Source organism: Talpa occidentalis, unplaced genomic scaffold (genome assembly GCF_014898055.3).
Source record: "Talpa occidentalis isolate TD23 unplaced genomic scaffold, MPIMG_talOcc4v2.1 talOcc4.3, whole genome shotgun sequence".
NCBI classification, from domain to species: Eukaryota; Metazoa; Chordata; class Mammalia; order Eulipotyphla; family Talpidae; genus Talpa; species Talpa occidentalis.
In genome coordinates this window covers 78,951,203-78,971,131 of record NW_023603184.1, presented here as the reverse complement: position 1 = coordinate 78,971,131, position 19,929 = coordinate 78,951,203, and the positions used below count along the sequence as shown (strand labels likewise).

General features: G+C 35.8%; 1 protein-coding gene across 4 annotated transcripts in view; it reads right to left on the bottom strand.

Annotated features, from left to right (window-relative positions):
• ARHGAP15 (Rho GTPase activating protein 15) overlaps positions 1 to 19,929 on the bottom strand; it is a 621,973-nt gene that overhangs the window by 503,774 nt on the left and 98,270 nt on the right. For all 4 annotated transcript variants that reach the window (XM_054699701.1, XM_054699703.1, XM_054699704.1 and 1 more), the window contains 2 exons: positions 15,559 to 15,620; positions 3,570 to 3,657 (listed from right to left, as the gene is read on the bottom strand). In XM_054699701.1, the coding sequence (XP_054555676.1) occupies positions 3,570 to 3,657; positions 15,559 to 15,620 (150 nt within the window). The remainder of the gene's footprint in view (positions 1 to 3,569; positions 3,658 to 15,558; positions 15,621 to 19,929) is intronic.

Here is a 19,929-nt window from a genome sequence, read left to right as displayed (position 1 = left end):
TAAAAATCATTTCTGTATAGTTTCTCAATGACAGTATTTTCAAATATTTAAAATGAGTTACAAATAAGATCATGTACAAACTATGAAGATATGTTATCTACTTTCCTTATAATCTAGGAAATCCAGTTCTGGGGACACCAATTGTTTTCAAATATTCTTCTTCACAGAAGGGCCGTCCAAGCTGTACCAAACTTTCTTTGGTTGGAGGTGAAATGAACAAAAGAGAACAATGTACACAGACAGAGAAGCGGGGCAGGTTCCTGTCTTGTAAAGAGGGTCTTTCGTTCTGAGGTTTTACCCCACCAAGATTTCAAATTGGAACATTTTAAATGTCCTTTCTGTTATAAAGTGAATGGTAGTAACTGACAGGTTACCCTCAATTATCTTTATTAAAAAGAAAAACAGAAAAGGTCAGTCTTTCTTTTCCTTAAATAGGTTACCATGGACCCAGTGTCTATGAATCTTTGATTTACACACAGCAGTGAAGTAATTCTGTGTCTATTTTCAAGGGGAGGCTGTTTTGATACAAATATGACTTAGATATGAACTAAAAGAACTTCAGTGAGAAAGAAAGATACCCAAACATAGGGTGTGAAATCAGGCATATTTTATGACATGTTGTATTAAATGTGAAAGCTATAAGGATATAAGAGCCAATAGAGGAAGATGAGGACCCCAAGAAAATGTTTTTCTGCACGGAGGAGGTTATATTTGAGATTTAAAGGGATGGATGGATTCATTTCCAGCATCATTCAGGTTCAGATATAATATTTTAAGCTGCCCATCGATACATATTTTTCCATTTCTTTTATTGGTTTGCCATACCATGCTGGTGTTCCTTGAATTAATATATTCTCTCATACTGTAATTGTTTGTATCATTTCAAGTGCATAATTAATAAAGCATAATAATATGTTACAATTAATGCTATATTCTATAATAGGTATTCTGGAATATATATAATGCTATACTCTATAATAAGTATTATGGAATATATATTCTGTTATAAGACATTATAATGGCATCTAAAAATTATTTCACAGCTATTATATATTTTTTGTTTTTACTAATTTTATTTTTTACTAATTCTGTTGGCTCCTATCACTATCCCCATTTTACAGATGATGATTCTAAAGGTCAAAGAAGTTGAGTAACTTTGACAACTCCTAAATGGCAAAACTAGAACGAAATCCCTTGTGATCCAACTTCAAAGCTCAGCTCCTAGCTACTTCGCTGCTTTGTCTTACCACCTCATTAACATTCAAAGATCATTCCTATAAAGATTGAAATGTCATTTACTCCTCTAAACCACACTCTGTACCAACTCAGGCAGTTTCTTCTGACCCCATGGACGAAAGGGCAGACTTTTCCTCACAAGCACTGTGAACAATACCAGGAGGTATAGAAGGGGTACAGGGAAGTTCAGAAACCTGAGCATAACTTTCTTTCAAAACAAAACCACACCATCTTTAATCAAGGACTGGCAATCATCATATTGTTTCTCTGAGACTAGAATTGGTAAATGTGGGCTATCCCACTAGGCCTTTAATATTTGGTTAGAAATGGATCCAAGAAGTTGACTAGCAAGACAATCCATGCAGTACAAACACAAATCTGCAATTCTTTTCTGCATTACCACAAAACACAGTTCCTGCCCTGAATTCACTTTGAAGACAATGAGTGCCTGGGAGAAACTATAAGAGCATTGAAAATGGGGCCAGAAGTAATAAATAGCAACTGCCAAAAAATGTTAATGGATTTCTTCTAAAAGTAAAATCTATTGTCAGTTTAAAATTCCAAGTTTGAACTAGAGGCAAGCAATTAGTGAGTTGACTTGTAAGGTTTGCCTACAGTCTAAAAGGAGTTTCTTTCACCTGTATAAAATTAAGCAGCTGATAATTATATCTCCTGGAGATTAAAATAATAAAATAAGAATAAACCAAATGCCTTAATTTGGAATCTAATCTCTCCCATTATCCCAGCATATTCACATACAGTTTGCTCCAATGGAATTCTTCTAACCCAGCAGGATGAAGATCATCTTCTCAGCAGCCAAACTCAGCAAGGCAAACGACTTTGCTCCCTTTCTGACTTCCCCCTTAGAACTCATTCAAAAGCCAGACAAAGGACCTGGGAGTGGATGGGAGTTGTTTTGTGCCTGGCCCTTAGGGGTACTTTATTTTTCTTAAAAAGATTATCTCAACCTTACTGTAGCCAACAAATAAAAACAAAACAAAATCCTAAAACAAATTTCTGAGGCAGTTTAAATTAAAAATACAAAAGACTGAGATATATTTTTAATTTATTCATAATTAGTTTACACATTGAACCACACCGAGACTCCACAATCAGCAAGCCACTTGGGTATAAAGGCTATTGCAATTATCAGGAGCAAGCCAAATGCTACCTTTTGTTCTTATGAAAATCTTCTCCTTTAAAAAACATCTCCTAGCAAATGATTTTCTATTTCCTATTTAAAGAGGATTACATAGCAAACACAACTAGTGGCTGGAAAGCAAAGAACTTTCCATCGTTTTATTACCTGCCAAATACAAATTAGTTCATTGTGGTTAACTCCTGCCAGGCGACCCCGTTCCCTGCTGCCCATCAGGCCGATGGGGTATGGCAGGTTGGTTCCTGCCTGCAGTCCTTCCTAATCAGGAGGCTGTCAGATATGCTGCTTACCCACTATCCTATCGTGTGGCAGCTCTGGTGTTTGGGAGCAAGGTTTTGAGCTTGGATTGCCCCAGTAACTAGCTTCAAATTGCTCCTACTTACGATCACTGTCAAGTCTCCGTGGACTCACATGAGGCCTTCCTCCAGGTACAATTAAAAAAAAAAAAAAAACCTACAAATTTCACTTTGTAATAACTATAGGATACAGAAATTGTATTAGTCCCATTAGATGGAGTCATAGAAATATTCAGAAAGGTTAGCTAGATATAGTGAATGTCACATTTAGACTAAGATAAAAAATCACTTTGTTAACTTAGAGTGTTTCTTCATTGGTAACACCCTATATTAAGATGTCATTTATAAACAGTTTATTATTATTTATTAATGTGTAAAGCACTTTATAGCAAGCTAGATAACAACTTAAATTCATGTATTAAAGATGCACATACATGGTTTAATACAATTTACGTCTTATAATATTCTTTAAAACAGCTTCCCACAGTATCATCCGTTAAGCATTTATTACTAATGCATTTTATAACATACTTTATAATACATTATTTGAGCAAGTAGCTGCATTTAGTGATCATTTCATAAATAAGAATAAAGCATTTATAAATGGCACCTTAATTTAAAGTGTTACCTTCACATTACTAGATAGCTACTCACCATTCATCTCATTTTGTGATCATTCTCCAAATGCACCACTTAATAAAACAGACACTAAGTTCTATTTTCCCTTCATCTGATTAAAAGTTTATTGAGTCATTGCCTGCATTTGCTCTCAGATGTTGGTAGCTCAGAGGCTTTAGTGTGATTTCTGATGAAAGCAAACTTTTAATTCAACAATATTTCTGTAAAGATTATAATATTAGAAACAGAGCATTACCTACCAGATTAGACCCAGCCTGTTGCTTGGATTCTTTGTGAAATTCAATTTTTTGACTAGAAAGCACAACCCAGGAAGTACTCCAGTTTTTCCTTAAGGAAAAAAAGAAAGGGGGGGGGGAGCATTATTATTTCAGGAAATATGCTATAAGCAACTTTTGGAATGAATAGAGATTATCTCTATTTTTAACTAGTCATCTTCAAGTCTTCTCCTTTTTAAAGTCTATAGCATGGAATTTCGGTAATAATAAAGTCATTCTGCAATTTTTAAGGGTCATGGCATTTATAGTAAATGTTTCTCAAATTGTAGAATTTCCTAAATCTTGTTCAATTACTAAAAATCCATGGTACATGTGTACCATGTACCCCATACCATTAAAAGTCCTTGCAAAATAAAAATAAGAATTAGAAACCCTCCCTTCATTGCTACTTCTCTTCATTGGTTTAGTATTTTCAGAGTCTGGAAAACCAACCAGCTAATGTGTTGTGCCTATTGCAAAATATTTTTTAATGTGGAATCTCACTAGAAATAAAGTATCACAAATAAAAAGAGTGAAATGTTTTCTCCCTTTTTGCCATTCAAATTGGCAAGAATTACAAGGAATAATACCAAGGATTATTGAAAATGTGGAGAAATACATTTTCTCATACAACTTTAGTGTGAGTGTAAACTAACACTCTTTTCTAGAGCGAATTTTATATATATATATATTTTAAATTCTTGAAAGTGTGTATATCTTTTTTTTTTAAAGATTTATTTATTTATTTATTTATACAAGCACTGGGTACAGTCAGAAGTGCGGGAGGGTGAGAGAATTCACCAGAGCCAGAGCAGGGAGCAGAGCAGGCAGAAGGACCGAAGTACACTGCTGAGGGGAGCAGCAGGTGGCAGGAGGGTCTGCGCGCCATGTGGGACTCTCCTCTGGTGACCAGGGACCAGCTGGGGATCAAACCGGTGCTGCAGAGGCTGCAGGCAGTTTCTCAACCGAGTGCTCAACTGCTGCGCCACCGGGGAGGCCCGAAAGTGTGTTTATCTTTTAACAAAGCAAGTCCATTCTTATGAATTTGAATTTATCCTAAAGAAATTATTTTGTAAGTTGTTACAGCAATATGGACGAGAATAAAATGCACCATTTTTTGATATTTATGTACCTACAGCATCAGAAAATATATCCATCACATATAATAGAATCATATAATGAAATCATGAACTATGCTATGGAAGAATATTGACATGGAAAGATATGAAAGCATGCCAAATACAATATGTAGTTTATAACACCATGCTATGCTTTTTACTAAGATTGTCCTTACTCATCATAGTCTCCTTCTGATTATTCTGATAGAGGAAGTTGAAATATGTCCTCAAATGTGCCTTTCCTGACTTCTACACACTTAATAAGAAATTGAAAATTATTTTGCAAATAAAAAAATGAACAGATGATAGAAAGCATTAATCTTTATAAAGTATCCTTATTTTCTAGCAGTGTCTTAGACAATATATAATATATGTTTACATATATATGTATATATAGTATATTACACATATTTATCAATATATCATTTATCAATATATCAATTTATCAATATTACACATATTTATAAATATATGATTTATAAATATATAAATCAATATATAAAATATATTACATGTATTACATACATGTGGACATGTGATACATAGATATATGCAATGAGTCATATATATTAAATAGATATACACAATATATTTATATGTTTATAGAGTCAGTGACTGAATATAGGCATGGATAAAATGTTGGCTATAACAATAGCTAAATCAGTTGGTAAAATCATGGCTTTTGTTTTTCTTTTGTATTTCTTGTTACTTAACAAATTTCCTACATTGAGTTGTATTAATCAGCATTTAGAATATATACATATTTGTATTATGTCATGAAGAATTGCCTTTTTTAGATGGTAAAGCATCAAAGAGATAAATGGATGTTAATTTTTATCCATTTTATATCTATATTGCTGCAGTTTGTTTTGGCTAACGCTCATTTCAAAATAGTGGAATTCAATTTACAAAAGTGGTTAAAAAAAGTTTACAGAAAGACTTTATTCAGGTTAATAGAAAACTACATATAGATATGTTTTAAATGACCACTGAAGATACTTATGTAATTTTTCTTCTCTTGCCTCTTAGAACCTACAGGCTTGATTGAAAGGATAGCATTGATTCAATAAAGTTAATAATATTTATAGCAAGAATTAGGTTGCTTTTATATGCCTGAAGCTTTCTTAATGATATACTATTGTATTTAGAAACAAAAGCATGATAAACACAATGTGCATTTTCCAATATGCACAAATGAATACTATGTTACTGAACCCAATTTTCTTCAAATGAAGTATAACTTTTTTCCATCAAAGGATGATGATGTAAAAAGCCAAAAATAAAATACACTTCCTGGGTGTTTTTCTTGCTTCCTACTAGTGGTCTATTTCTCCTATGAGGCACCAGCAGCAGCAAGGTGAAATAGAGAAGCCACTGTCTTCTCTTTATGCAAATCATAATACTAATAGAGTCCAAACAGGGAAAAGAGAAGCATTGTAGGGACTGCTGATTGGGATGGGGTATGTTCCACTCTTCATTTTGACAGTATGTCAAATGAACACCAAAACATGGTGGGAGCTATATTTTACCTGCCTGTTGTATTTCCCACTCTATTTTTCATCTTTTGGCAGGAAGATACTATACTTTATTTGCTCCCTGTCTATAGCAAGCCCTAGATAAATGGTTCTGATTTGAATCTGTTTCTGATGTTGATCGTTTATAGAATGGGTTGGCATTATTCTTCCCTTCCTTAAACTTGGCAGTAGAACTGGTTGAAACCAAAGTTGCATGAAATTCAATTATCTCATGGTTCTCTATTAGTTCTTTGAACTGCTGTGCATTGTTCCCTGTTAGGTGAATCTGAGGAACAAACCTAAGAGGGAAAGAACTGCAAATCTTGGAACCTTAGCGATAGGAATTACTCTGCAGTGTATATACAATGGTATTTCATTTGAATTTATAAATTGCAAGTATCGTCTCCATGGAATTAGAATAAGAGTGAAGATTTTTCTAATTTGAAAATAATTTCATTTCAAAATGAAAAAAAATAAAATGCCATTGGCCAAACTTTTAGATGCCTCAATTTTATTCCAGTAATTATACATTATTACTTGCAAAGTAATAGTATATTTTGATTGCCTCACATAAGTTTCATTGTCTAGTGAAGCATCAGAGAAAAGATGATGAAGGTAATCATATATCAATTTACTAATGGAAAGTGAGACTGAGACAGTTTAGGTAACTTACATAGGCTACAATTTAGATCCAGTTTCTGTGGTTCTGAAATCTATAATCTGTTTACTACTTTGCACTGCTTTTTTTTTTTTTTAAAGATTAAGCACTATCATAGTTAAGAAAACTCTTCAATATCTTATTTCCACATAGTTTTGATTGAAATTCTCATGTCATAACAGCTAGTTGCATAGCTTGTAAAAACATATAAGTCAGGTGGGCTCTCTTATTAACTATTTTACATAATGTTTATTAGAAGGCTTGGGAAAGACCAGCTACTCCCACCCTCTCTTCTTCCCTTAGAAGTTGCATTGATTGTTGCTTCAGAACTTAGGGAGACCCCAGGGTGAAATTCAAAACTGCCTCTAGTATGAAAAGAGCAAGAAGAGACAGAAGAAAGAGGTAGGTCATTCCAGACTGATTACAGGCAATTCAAATAAGCAAAGGAATTTTATCAAGGTTTATCGTAGGTGGTGGAAAGATGAAGAGATCCCTCTGTATCTTTCAGAATTGTAAGAGTTTATGTAGAGGGCTGCAGTTAGGAATTAAGTCAACGTAGTCTCAGGAGCACGCTGCTCTCAGGACTGAATCCTTCAAGTGTTTTCTCATTCTGAATGGTGGGCACATTGTGCATAGTAGGACAGGGGAGAGAGATGAGGAGCCTCCAATTTCCCAAGTCCAGTTTGAGGGTCACCTGGTGGTCCTATCCTCTCAATGACCTTCCCTGACACTGATTCAAAGGAGTTGGATGATGGAGCATTTAACTCCTCTCAGACTCTAGAAGCAGTCCTAACTATGGTGGGACCCTTATATCTTTCTGTTAGGGATTATTCTGGTCTGTGATGACAGACTCATCTGTCCTCATTAGGGAGCATAAAAGCAGAGGGAGTCAAAAGTATCTAGTCTAGGATTGCCTGAGACCTCCCCCTAATGGGAACTTTAAATCTATGCCTTAGTTTGCAACCTTCCTCTCTGTACAAAGTTCTCTAGAATCTTAACCATTTCTTTTACATTATCTGTCCTATTCATTCCCTATCCAATAGGTTTGCTCCATTGTGTTGTCTCTATTTCTCAGGATATCAGTGGAATAGTTTTCTCACTCAGTTATTTGAACACACTGAGCCTTTTAGAAGGCACTATCAGTTCTGGAGAGGGTGTGAAAAGAATCAATTGGCAAGGTTTTGCCCTGACTTGAACCTTTAATGTTTTTCATATGCAACCAATTCCTTATAGATTGCTGTTATTTAGTATATTAAGTAACAACTCAAAAAATGAGCAACTCCTATCATCTTAGAGGTCTTAGCCAGGAAAGATGAGTCTAGCAGTTTCTGGTGAAATTTTTAAATATATCTTTCTAGGATGAAGCTGTTTTCAGAACAGAAAGAAAATTATTTTACTGTCTCCCCTAGCTGCTCCAAAGACATGGATACCATCCTTAACATTTTGGCACTTTTGCAGTCCTGGGCATACTATGAGGCATTTAGTAGGTGCTTACTAAATTTTCTTGAGTGAAAAGAATACATGGTCTCTCAACTTTCAGACAGGTCACTCATGTTGATTTTTCCTACTCTGTATTTGATACTATTTATTAGCAAGGAAAGCATTCTTCCATCTTTGCATTGCCCTTCTCTCTTCTTTAGTTCTCAAGAGTTTTGATAAGTCATTCCTATCATTCTCATTTTCCACAATCTAATGTTATGATTTAGTATACTTTTCTTAATTTATAATTCTAGTGGCCAATACTTGAACTTCTTCTAGAGATTTTCCTGATGATTGTTAATGAGATGAGCATTGGTCCTCACTGTGTGCTTGGTATGGCATCTGGTATTTGTGTGTACCAAATAGTTGAATCTCTAAGTCATCAACAGGTACCTATTGAACTTCTACCACAAGCCAGACACAATTTCCAAGACTTACTATATAAAGGCAAATAAGGGACATCTCAGGGACTTTACTTCTAACTTAGGGGAGGGAGGCAATAGCCACAGAAACAAATAAATCCTCTAAAAACCACTAGAAGCTAGGTATTAACCCATTTACAAATGAGAAAAGTATAGCTTCATAAGGCTGCATCCTATCCTAGGGCATAACAAGTCATAAATATGGGAGTCAGGCCAACTCTCCTGGGCCATGAAGACCAGGTTCATTCCTCTGTATCCAAGGGCTCTGGAGCACATGGCATAAGGCTCCTCTTACTCATATTACCCATGACTGCAGAGTCTCATCATTGGCACATAGAGGAGGAAATGAATCACTGTTATCAAAGAAGTACTTGGACTTTTTTCTCCTTGGAACAAGGTCATTTCTTATTCACCTGGGCTGAGCTGTCTGGGGTGGTTCTGCAATCCTGAACTGCAAACACTCCTCCCTCTGCCTTCCCACAATGGTAAGCAGGGAAAATCATCCATCAGGGGAACCAATGAATACCTCACCATTTCATCATCTGACTTTGAAGTGTTTAAGAGTATTCCACATAGAGGTAAAAACCAAGCTGTTTAAGGCCTCCCTGATGGCGCAGGGGGTTAAGATGCAACCTATGAAGCTGTCCACAGCCTCTGTAGCAAGAGTTTTCTTCCCCAGCTGCCCAGGGAGCAACCCACATGGTGCAGCAGACCTCTCCTGACTCTCCCTCTGCTCTCCTCAGCAGTGTATTTCAGTCAATCTGCTTGTTCTGTTCCCCACTCTGTCTCTGGCAAATCCTCTCAACCCCCACAACTCTGGCCTGTACCCCAGCTCTTGTATGCATAAATAAATAAATCTTTAAAAAAGAAAAAACAAGCTGTTTGTATAGACTTAAGGATTAAGTAAGACACAGTTCAAGAAATATGACTTTGGTAAATCAGATGTCCCAGGAATAGGTAAGATGGTCTTTGTGCAAACTTAAATTTACTGGTAACAATCAGGGGAAGGATTGATATTGATGCTAGTGGTTCAATGCAGGGTAAAAATAAAAACCTGGAACAGGAAATTCAGGTGTTTATTTCTTTTTTTTTTTTTGACAAAATATAAATCCTATGGGGGGGATTAATTCAATTAGAAAGGAGGTCAAGCTAAATTCAAATAAGGGTAATTGTTTATTGTTTATAATTTATGAAGTTAGTGGGATATATTCTCCAAGTGAGACATTTCACAGAAGTTTCTTAAAATCAATCATGAGTGGTGACAGAGAGAACACAAAAAATCCCCCCAAACCAACAAAATTCAATAAACAGCTTGGTTTAAAACTCTTTGCATTCTACAAAATGGACACCGGATGGCAGCACATAATAACAGCAACTTTGCAACTGCTCATCTGAAGAAGCTTGGTAGAAAATGACCCTTAAAATATGCATTACCAGTATTTGAGTCTGTTTGAGTTCTAGATTTAACTCATTTATTTGCTCTAACATCAAAACTTTATATCCTAACCACTCCTCCCCTGTGTCTCTTTTAGATAATGATATGATAGCAAAATAAAAAGTCAGGAAAATATATGGATTACTTTGTGAATTTCACACTTTTTGAGACACCTAACTTTGTTATCTGACTTGGTCACACTGGATTTGACTTGATTCTGCACAAGTGGGGGGAGTGTAACTGATTTACTCCAGTGTCGCTGAGTTTTATCAAAAAGTCATTTGGACACTGACTCATTTTTAAATGAGTAATGAGTTTATTCTCTCATATCCTAAGCTTCTTGTAATTTGCCACTGCTAAAAGTAGGTTCAAGGATCACTGAGGTCCATATACATACTCTGTGTCAGATTGCATAAAAATGTGAAAGCTTTTGCTATTCAAAGAGTTCTCAGTAGTTCCTAATTATAACACAGTGTATGAAGGAAACTGTAACACTAAAGCCACCTGCTACAAATTAACTTCTGTATTCTCTACTCTCCAAACCTTCTCTCTCAGTCTCACTTTTGAACATAAAAGAGATTAAGACAGATTCAGTCTAGAAGAACTTACTGGGATCCTAAAGAAAAATTAAGTTCACCTTTAGAAGGGTGCTTTGGAATCACCTTCTAAAGCAAGTCCATTCTGAGCAACAATTGGTAAAAAAGAAAACAAAGAAAATAAGTCTAATAGCTGTGGACTTAGGGTAAAGTTGACACTCGTGGACATAATCACTGCACTACCTTTACTCAAAGTCTTTCCACACTCCTTTTCTATCTTTTCATCTATAAAAACTTTCCATGCCCTTCTAAAAAGCAGAGTATGAAGCTGCCTGTGATTAGATGCAGAGAGCAATGGTTGAGACAGTGAAGGGCTGGCTTGAATAAAATTGTAAAGGGAAAGAGGAGGATTCTGAAATAATGAACATATTGTCAGCTACCTTTTATGGATTAAAGAACAGAAAGTAACCTTTTTACTGGGGCCTCACAGAATTTCAGAGAAGCCTTCCAATTTGAAGGATGGGAGTTCCCAAATGATGGAATTCTTCAGCTTCATCAGGAAAGTGGATCATATTTTCAACATTTTTAATTAAAATTGAAAGTTAAATTCAAAAAGTATTCAGTTTTTAATCCTGTCTGTGTATAACTAGGGAAATTTGTAGAACTTCATTTGGAAATAAGGTTAAACTTATGTTTCTTGATAAATGTAAAATATATCTAATGCATTCTCAGCTAAATTGTAGCTAAAAATATCTAAAGTATAGCTAGTATATAACTAATAAAATATAGCACTCATTTCATCCATTCCTGCTCATATTTAGGGATAATTCAAACTTATCTTAAAGAGAAAGAAAATGTATGAAGGAAGTAACTAAAGAAAAAGGACCAGGAGAAGGGGGATGAAGAAAAATAAGGAAAAGAATTTGATGTGGATGACATACCATGGGTTTATGAGTAGAAAACTTGTTAGAGAGTAGTAAAATAATATTTGTTACATGACAACTGAAGCCTATGATACTATTGATGATATGCAATAAAATAACAGTTTGTTTTTTCTCTTATCTCAAATGGCTTCAAACGATCCTACTTCAAACAGGGCTAAATCCTGTGATGCAAACTCTACAATAAGATTTGGAAGGAAGGAGAGATTAATAGGAATGACCAAGTTTACACCTTTATAAAATAGGAAGAAATAGCAGAGTCTATATTGAAGTATTATTTAAGTATTAGCAGCAAAGCATTTAACAAAGTGTTTGACAGAGTAAGCATCTATTAATATTGTTTATTAACTCAAAATTCATAAAAATAAATGCAAAGAAGGGCTATCATAACTAATTTTACATAAGAAGTACAATTTATAACAATTATGGTATACTGTTTAAGTGTTTCTAAATTCAAAGGAATAGAAACTGAAAATTTTTCAAGGTTATGATGGAATTGATCATTTTGATCTTAGTGACAAAATCCACACAGATTCTTGGGCAAGTCATAACAAGAGTCATTTAAAAACTTTAAAAAAGTCAATGTGATTTAATCAAGTAATCCAGGCTTAGCATTTATCTTAAGAGAATATGTTTTAATTATCAAGCAATAGGAGGTTCATTGCAATTCTAACTATATTAGTATAAAACTGGTATCAACTTAATCAAATAAAGAAGAGAGTAGGAAGAATTTGCTATACTATAGTCCATTAACCTGGTGGGGTATTATATGTTATTAACCATATTGATTATATATATATATATATATATATATATATATATATATATATAAAATGTTCAATTAGTAATGTGCTTATAATAAAATTTTGAAAACACAAATAATAAAGAGGAAAATTATAGAAGGGCCTCCCTGGTGACCTAGGGGTTAAGTCTTAGCACTATCACTGCAAAGCCCACCATGATAGCCTGAGTTTGATTCCTGGCCAGAGGCTAATCCACATGTCACAAGAGACCTCTCCTGTATCACTTGCTGCTCCCCTCAGCGGTGTATTTCGCTCCGTCTGCCTATTTTGCTCCCCACTCTGTCTCTGGTGAATCCTCTCCCCCTCTCCCCACATACCTCCCACACCTCTATACAAAAATAAATAAATAAAATCTTTTAATAAATAAATAAAATTATGGAAGAATATGGATTAAAACTAAAGAGTCCTGACCACTGAGGATTTTCAATGGCAAGGTAAATAGACAGGAAAGACTTGAAGGAGATATTTGCAAAGCCCTAAGTTTACAAGGTATTACTACCTAGAGTGTATGAGAAATTCTCCAAAAACATAAGCAAGAAACAATAAAAAAAAAATTACACATAGACCATTCTCCAAATGCAGAGCTTAAATGATTGCAGAACTAAGCTGCAATACCAATCTAAGGAATACAGATAAATGCAATACTAAGGTAACATTCTTTAGTCATCAATTGCATAATAGAATGATACATATAATGCCACGGTCTCATGAGATTGTGATGCAATGGGATCTTTGTACACTGCAGAGAGAGTACAGGCTGATGCCCTCATTCAGAAGAAAATCTGGCAACAGCACTCAATGGATTTATAAATGTGTGTACCCTCCTACCAAGCAATCCTGGTATATTCCCTAGAGAGAAGCCCTAACTTCAGATTCAGAAAGCAACATTTCTGTGTGGCTATAGCATGTTGTTTGGGATGGAAGTAATTAGGGACAACTTGATGTCCACTCCTGGAGAACTATGTAGAATTTGCAATTTGCTTTATGGCCAAACTGGCAACAATGGTCAGTAGTTGGAAGAAATGAACTCATTTTAAATATAGCACTACAGATAAATAACCGAACACAAACTCTGAATGAATGTAGTAAAAAACAGAATGAGGTTTATAACACAAAGGATTTACATAATTTAGAATAGTTTCTCACATACACACAACTACATGCTGCTTTCTAAATGCCACACATGTAGACAAAAATAAATATATATGGAGAGTGGTTTAATGAACACATGTTCTAGAGAGAATCAAAGTGAGGATTGGAGATTGAGAATATAATCCAGCAAGAGATCTTGCCAAATTGATAATATGAAGTGATAATATGAGGCCACACACTGAAAGAAACAGTGAACTTAATTGTGTGTACCTGAGGTTAAATTAAAAAAAAAGAATTAAACTAAAATGCATATAACTTTATAAGAAAAAAGTTAAAGGAATGTATAATGGCATGCAAACTGATTAAAATAACAATAAAGTGGAGTACAAACTAATGTTTATATGAATTTAAACTAAAACCCAGAACTGTTATGCAAACTGATTAAAGTACCAACAAATAAAATAAATGCAAAATGATATACACAGTGATTGTAACAACCTAAACATGCATTCATGTAAGTTAGTTAGGACAAGGGCCCTGTTCTTCAACTCAGCTTTTTTTGACACGACTTTTTAGGGCAAAATTTTATAAGGATGGTTTATGGATGGCTCATGGGCAAGGATTCTTCACAAAACCACTATAACTGGGGCACCATATTCTGTTCTTGGAATTCCTTTTTGAATCTTTCCTTCCTTGCTCAAAGTTGGAGGGTAAGACTGACTAAAGTTCTCTCTTCTACCAAGCCCCAGGGAAAGGACTGAAGTGATAACTTAGACAAGTGTCTATGTCCTGTTCTGTTGCTCTTAGAATATTTAGACAAAATGTTTTCAAAATGGCTAGTGAAGTAATGAGTACTGACTTACTCACCTTAGAAAGAGTCATCACTATACCCTGCACATTCCTTCCATGAATTCATATTTCAGGAGTAAAGTCTAGAGGACAGGAGGCCAGGTTAACTAGGCCAGGTTAGTCAAAGTCAACGAATCCCTTCTATTGTCTTTTCAGAGACTAACTCAAAAGCCAGGTTTTCCACCAAGGTGGGGACTAGACCAAGCTTTTCAACAAGCTTGTCTTTGATCTTGCCTCCTGCTCATCTCCCTTCCCAGAGAGGGTTACTGAAGAGGGACAGTCTAGGAGAGCATTCAAGGTCCTGCTTGCAACCCCAAAATAAGACATAATAAGGGTGAAAACAAAGTTTGCTCTTTAAAATTAAAATATGTTGAGAGGTGAAGTCATGGATGATTGTTTTCTCTGATTTATAAATATTTATATTTATATATATATATATATATATATATATATGCCTGTTTCCCAATCTGAGCAATTTTTTATACCTTTATAGATTGCATATTACATATATAACATGCAAAGCTAGGATCTATATGAGATAAAGCAAAAATTCTAAATATGCTACACATAGAAAATGTCTAGCAACTTTCTGTACCTTCTTATAAATCTTACTGTTTCCTTCAAGGTTTTGTTGTTGCTATCTAGGAAGTCCCATTACCTTCTCTAATTTCTCTTACCTATCTTGTGTTCATCTTGCATCCAAATGCAGCAACTTCTGACATTCTTACACGGCACATATTTTACCTTTCTCAAGTAATTTTTATTTGGGAAACAAAGGTATATCAATTCCTCAGTCCTTCAAAAATCTATGTTCTCAATATATTTTGAGGTGATTATTATATAATGCAAATGTATCCATTGGTATATTAATCCCAGAAATCAAAGCCCATCACCTTATATCTTTGAATTCTTATTTTTAAGGTTTCAAATCTCAGTAATAGTGTGGAATGGAGTGCTTTACTAGAAAACTCTGTAATTATGTTTAAAATATTGTTTATAGTGATAGCAGAGGGGAAATTTCTGGTCTTGTACCACCCAGGGCCTTCTTTTCCTCACAAAAGCAAAGACACAAATTGAGAGATGGGAACTAGCATAGTTATATTAAAGCAAATTCAAGAAACTGTTACCTTAGTTTCTTTCCTCCTTCTGCAATTTTAGCTTTTTGAAGATAACCTTCTTTTTCAACCATCTGTAAGAAGAGTGCATATGTTAAAACCGTGACAAACTCATGCATTTTCAGTTTGAAAGAACCTAGGCTTTCCAACAGCTATTGCAGTGATGGAAGTTTGCAGTCACAGAACTTCATTAATAATGCATAGATAGCTTATGGGAAGTGCCTCCAAGATCATAGTCATTACAAGTCGTTAAATATCCAAAAGAAGGATCACAAAGAAGAATGGGAATGATTTGTTAAATAGTGATACACCTTTACCCACTTTCCTTTAGGCGTTGAATTCACTTGCTTATAAAATTGATTGAAATGATAAAACAAAGACAAATTTAACTCCTTCCTTCATTTTACCGATCATCCTTAGAAGTTATTCCTTTTCACTCCTCACCCCCACTTCTTATGCCTACTGAGGCTAGGGAATGAAACAATTCCATGGGGCTAGATAATGGAGCCAGCTGAACAATGGAAGTGCATTTACAACAGTGTCATTTCTTGCATTTCATTCAGCTACCAAGAGAAACTCTCGCAGCTCGTCTCATTATCTTCTTCCTTGATGGTAAGCTTTTTTTTCCTCTCCTATTTGTATTTATTGGCTTTAATTGCTCCTACAGCTGCAGGTTTCTGCAAGGAGAGTCAAAAAGTCATCATACCACTGCAGAGATTTTTGTGGCATTCTAGCTTAAATAAATTTGCAAAGTAAACTGTGATATGTTCACTCCCAGCAAAATCTAAAATAGGTGTTTTAATTTCTTCGTACCCTCTTTCTACCTTCCCCGGTCTGACCCACACTACTGATCTCAAACCCTTATCCTGTGTTTCACATTTTCACTCTTGATGAACTGCCAACATCTTTCTCCCTACACTATATGCAAGAAGCTTTAAGAAGTCACCTGCCTAATATCAGAGAATCAAAATCCCCAGTGCCACTCTTAAACTCTACCTGAGTGTGATACTCTACCTCTGCCATGTCTCTACCTCTCTACCTCTGAAATAGAAGAAATATACTTTAAATTGTCTGTGTGTTGTTGAAGTCTTTCTATGATACCTTCTGCAGTCTCTTTTAGGTACCCCTGCCCTGAATCTCCATTTCATTCTTCCATTATTACTATCATAACACTTATTGGACTATAGTGTAATTACTTGTTTTGTTATGTCTTCATCTCTGCTGTGACTCCACCTTCCACACTTGGATTCCCAGCACCTTGAGTACTTGCTGGCACCAACAGTCACAATAATAAAAATTGTTTGAACAAATGAATGAAAGAAAGGATTGCTATTAAAATCTTTATAGGAAAATGGACCAGCCAAAAAACTCAATCTCATTATGACAGGGAAAGCAAGACATATTTGGGGGTAAATGAGTGTCTCTCAGTCACTAAAATTTCCTGAAAGCATTGCCCAATTATGGGCCTCCCTGGTGGTGCAGGCGATTGAGTGCAGTGCTGTGGAGCTGTCCGCAGCCTCTGCAGCATGGATTCGATCCTGGCTGGCCAGTGAGATACCCGCATGGTGCGACAGACCTCTACTGACTCGCCCACTGCTCCCCTCAGCAGTGTATTTCAGTTGGTCGGCCTGTTCTGTTCCCCACTTTATCTCTGGTGAATCCTCTCACCCTCCCACACATCTGGACTCTACCCTGATTCTTGTATGCATAAATAAATAAATCTTTAAAAAAAACTGCCTATTTAGAAGACTCTCTGATATAGGTGAAATCATTATTATATTCATTATTATAGACTTAACTTTCAAAATATATTTTGTAAATACATTTTTAAATAAATGATGAAGATATAATTTATAATAATAGCAAAGTATTTTTCACATACATACATTTTCAGAAAACATCTTTTACATCAGCATGTTCTCCACAAGTCTTAAAGGGTATAAAGAAGTTTTCTTGGGTAATTTTTGGAACTGTGATGTTCACTGGTGTCTTTTATGTATTTGGAAACATTTATCCATTTTATTTCCCCTCCTTTTTTTTTTCTATATATGCTGTCTCCTTTTCTTGGGGATCCTAGATCTTGCCAGGGAATCTTATTTATCTATTCCCTAAAAACCCATATTATAAGCTCTCTGTTTAACTGGTTTCTACAAATATTTGGAAGAAAGATGTTCTCAGTGTCAATTAGCACCACAGAGGGATTCCCTGTCTTTAGGAATGTGTATTTAGAAATTTTGTTGTGTAACCATATACAAAGTTTATTGTTTTATTTAAGCTCTCTTGTGATGAAAATAAAACTTCCCAAAAGCCTGAATTTCTCTATTAAAAGGTAAAAAAAAAAAAAACCCTCTCAACCCTAGCATAACCATTGATGCACGCATACTCTCTTAAAATTATTGCCTTTTTTACTTAAAAAAATGCTCATTAAAAGACTACTGGGTGGACACTTAGTACCTAAAGATGTATTTTTTGATGTATTTCTCTAAAAGGAGAAGGGAAAAGTTGACGGAAAAGCTGATATTCTTTCAGGGACATTTGAAAGATACACTTTAAGATTCTGTGCATATGTAAGCAATGTTTTCTCCAGACAATACAAGACCTTTCTGGGATACCTGAGATTGATGCCAGAGACAGATATTTATCTTAGAACTCTATAAATATGACATAATTGCTATCAAAGAGGTTGAGTCAGTTCATATGGTGTTGGGTCAATGCAATGGAGTTGCCTTGTCTACGTCAAAGTTGCAGAGAAAGAAAGGGGGAAGAAAGTGAATTGCTAGTTGATAATTTACTCTTCATCAGCTTCCAAGGTCCAAGCTGCCTTACGTTACAAGAAGGTATTAATACTTTTACTATGTATTTTTCCCAACTACTGCACATGATTTTCCACATCTACATGTATCTACAAGTACATTTCCACATGTAGATGTGTTCATATACAACCAGCATAGTCTACTTCTGGGATCAGATATTCATTTCTCTCTGTTATCATTTTCATGCATCATTTTACTTTTTCACCTTTCCAATTCTTTCATCAAAATTTCAATTAGTAACACTCTTTTTCCCCAAATTCCAGCTGTTTGGTTCAAAAGGGAACTGCAAAGATTAATAGGACAAACTTAATCTTATTGAGGCTTATACCTACATGAGTTCACATTCAAGATACTCCTGTTCCACATTCCAATCTAGCTTTTCCATGGAAAAAGAATACTTCAGTCAGACTTCCTACACTAAAAGCACTGCATTATTTTAAGCCCCATGCTGGCAAGCACAGCTTCCATGAGGTAGATTTAAATATTTTATTATTCCTTTGCCATCAGACTTTGAAATATCTCACAATGATGAAGGTACTAGGAATCATCAGTTCTGCGAAAATCATAGAAGTTGAAAGAAGTATTAGGCAAGCAAGAGATTGTACTTATTTTGGATGTAGGTCATAAATGGCATCTTATTAGTTATTTTAATTAATTATTCCCACTTTATGTTAGCCCCATGAGCTGGGGATAATGATATATAAATTATAACAGAAAATGTCAGTTATCTAGGACCCAAATGGTCGTGTCTATAATAATTTACAAAGTTAAGTAAAACTGTACCCCAAGTTCAGGGCCAACTTGAAGTTCTTTGAAGTAGTAGCACTCCCCAAGCTATGTCCACTTAAGAAATATTAACTAGGGCCTCCCCGGTGGCGCAGCGGTTGAGCGCTGGGTTGCGAAACTGCGCGCGGCCTCTGCGGCGCCGGTTCGATACCCGGCTGCTCCCCGGCCACTGGAGGAGGGTCCCACATGGCGTGCAGACCTCTCCTGCCGCCCGCTGCTCCCCTCAGCAGTGTACTTTGGTCCTTCTGCCTGCTCTGCTCCCTGCTCTGGCTCTGGTGAATTCTCTCACCCTCCCGCACTTCTGACTGTACCCAGTGCATGTATAAACAAAACAAACAAACAAACCAGCAAACAAATAAATAAAGCATGCCTCTATTAAAAAAAATAAAAATAGGGGGGCGGAGCAACATGGCGGCGAGGAGACGCTGCGAGTAAGATCTCCCATTAAAAAAAGTTAATAGGGAGGAAAAGCGGCAGGTCCCAGTGAGAACTGGGACACGGAAGATAAACGGACGACTCCAGCAAACTGCCCGAAGAAGAAAGTTGCCATAAAAGAGGACCAGAAGGGAGGGAAGCGCAGAACCCTGCTCCCCTCCCCCGCCCACAGAGGCAGCACTCTCCGACCGGCAGAGAGGAGGAAAACAACAAACCAAAACGGCCAACAAGAAAAACGGACACAGCAAGCGGGACTGTGAGTGGAAAGGAACTATTGCAGCCACCACACCCCGTGAACGGGAGCTGAGGCGAACCCTGCAGGATCCGCCGCGGAGGTGAGCTCCAGGCG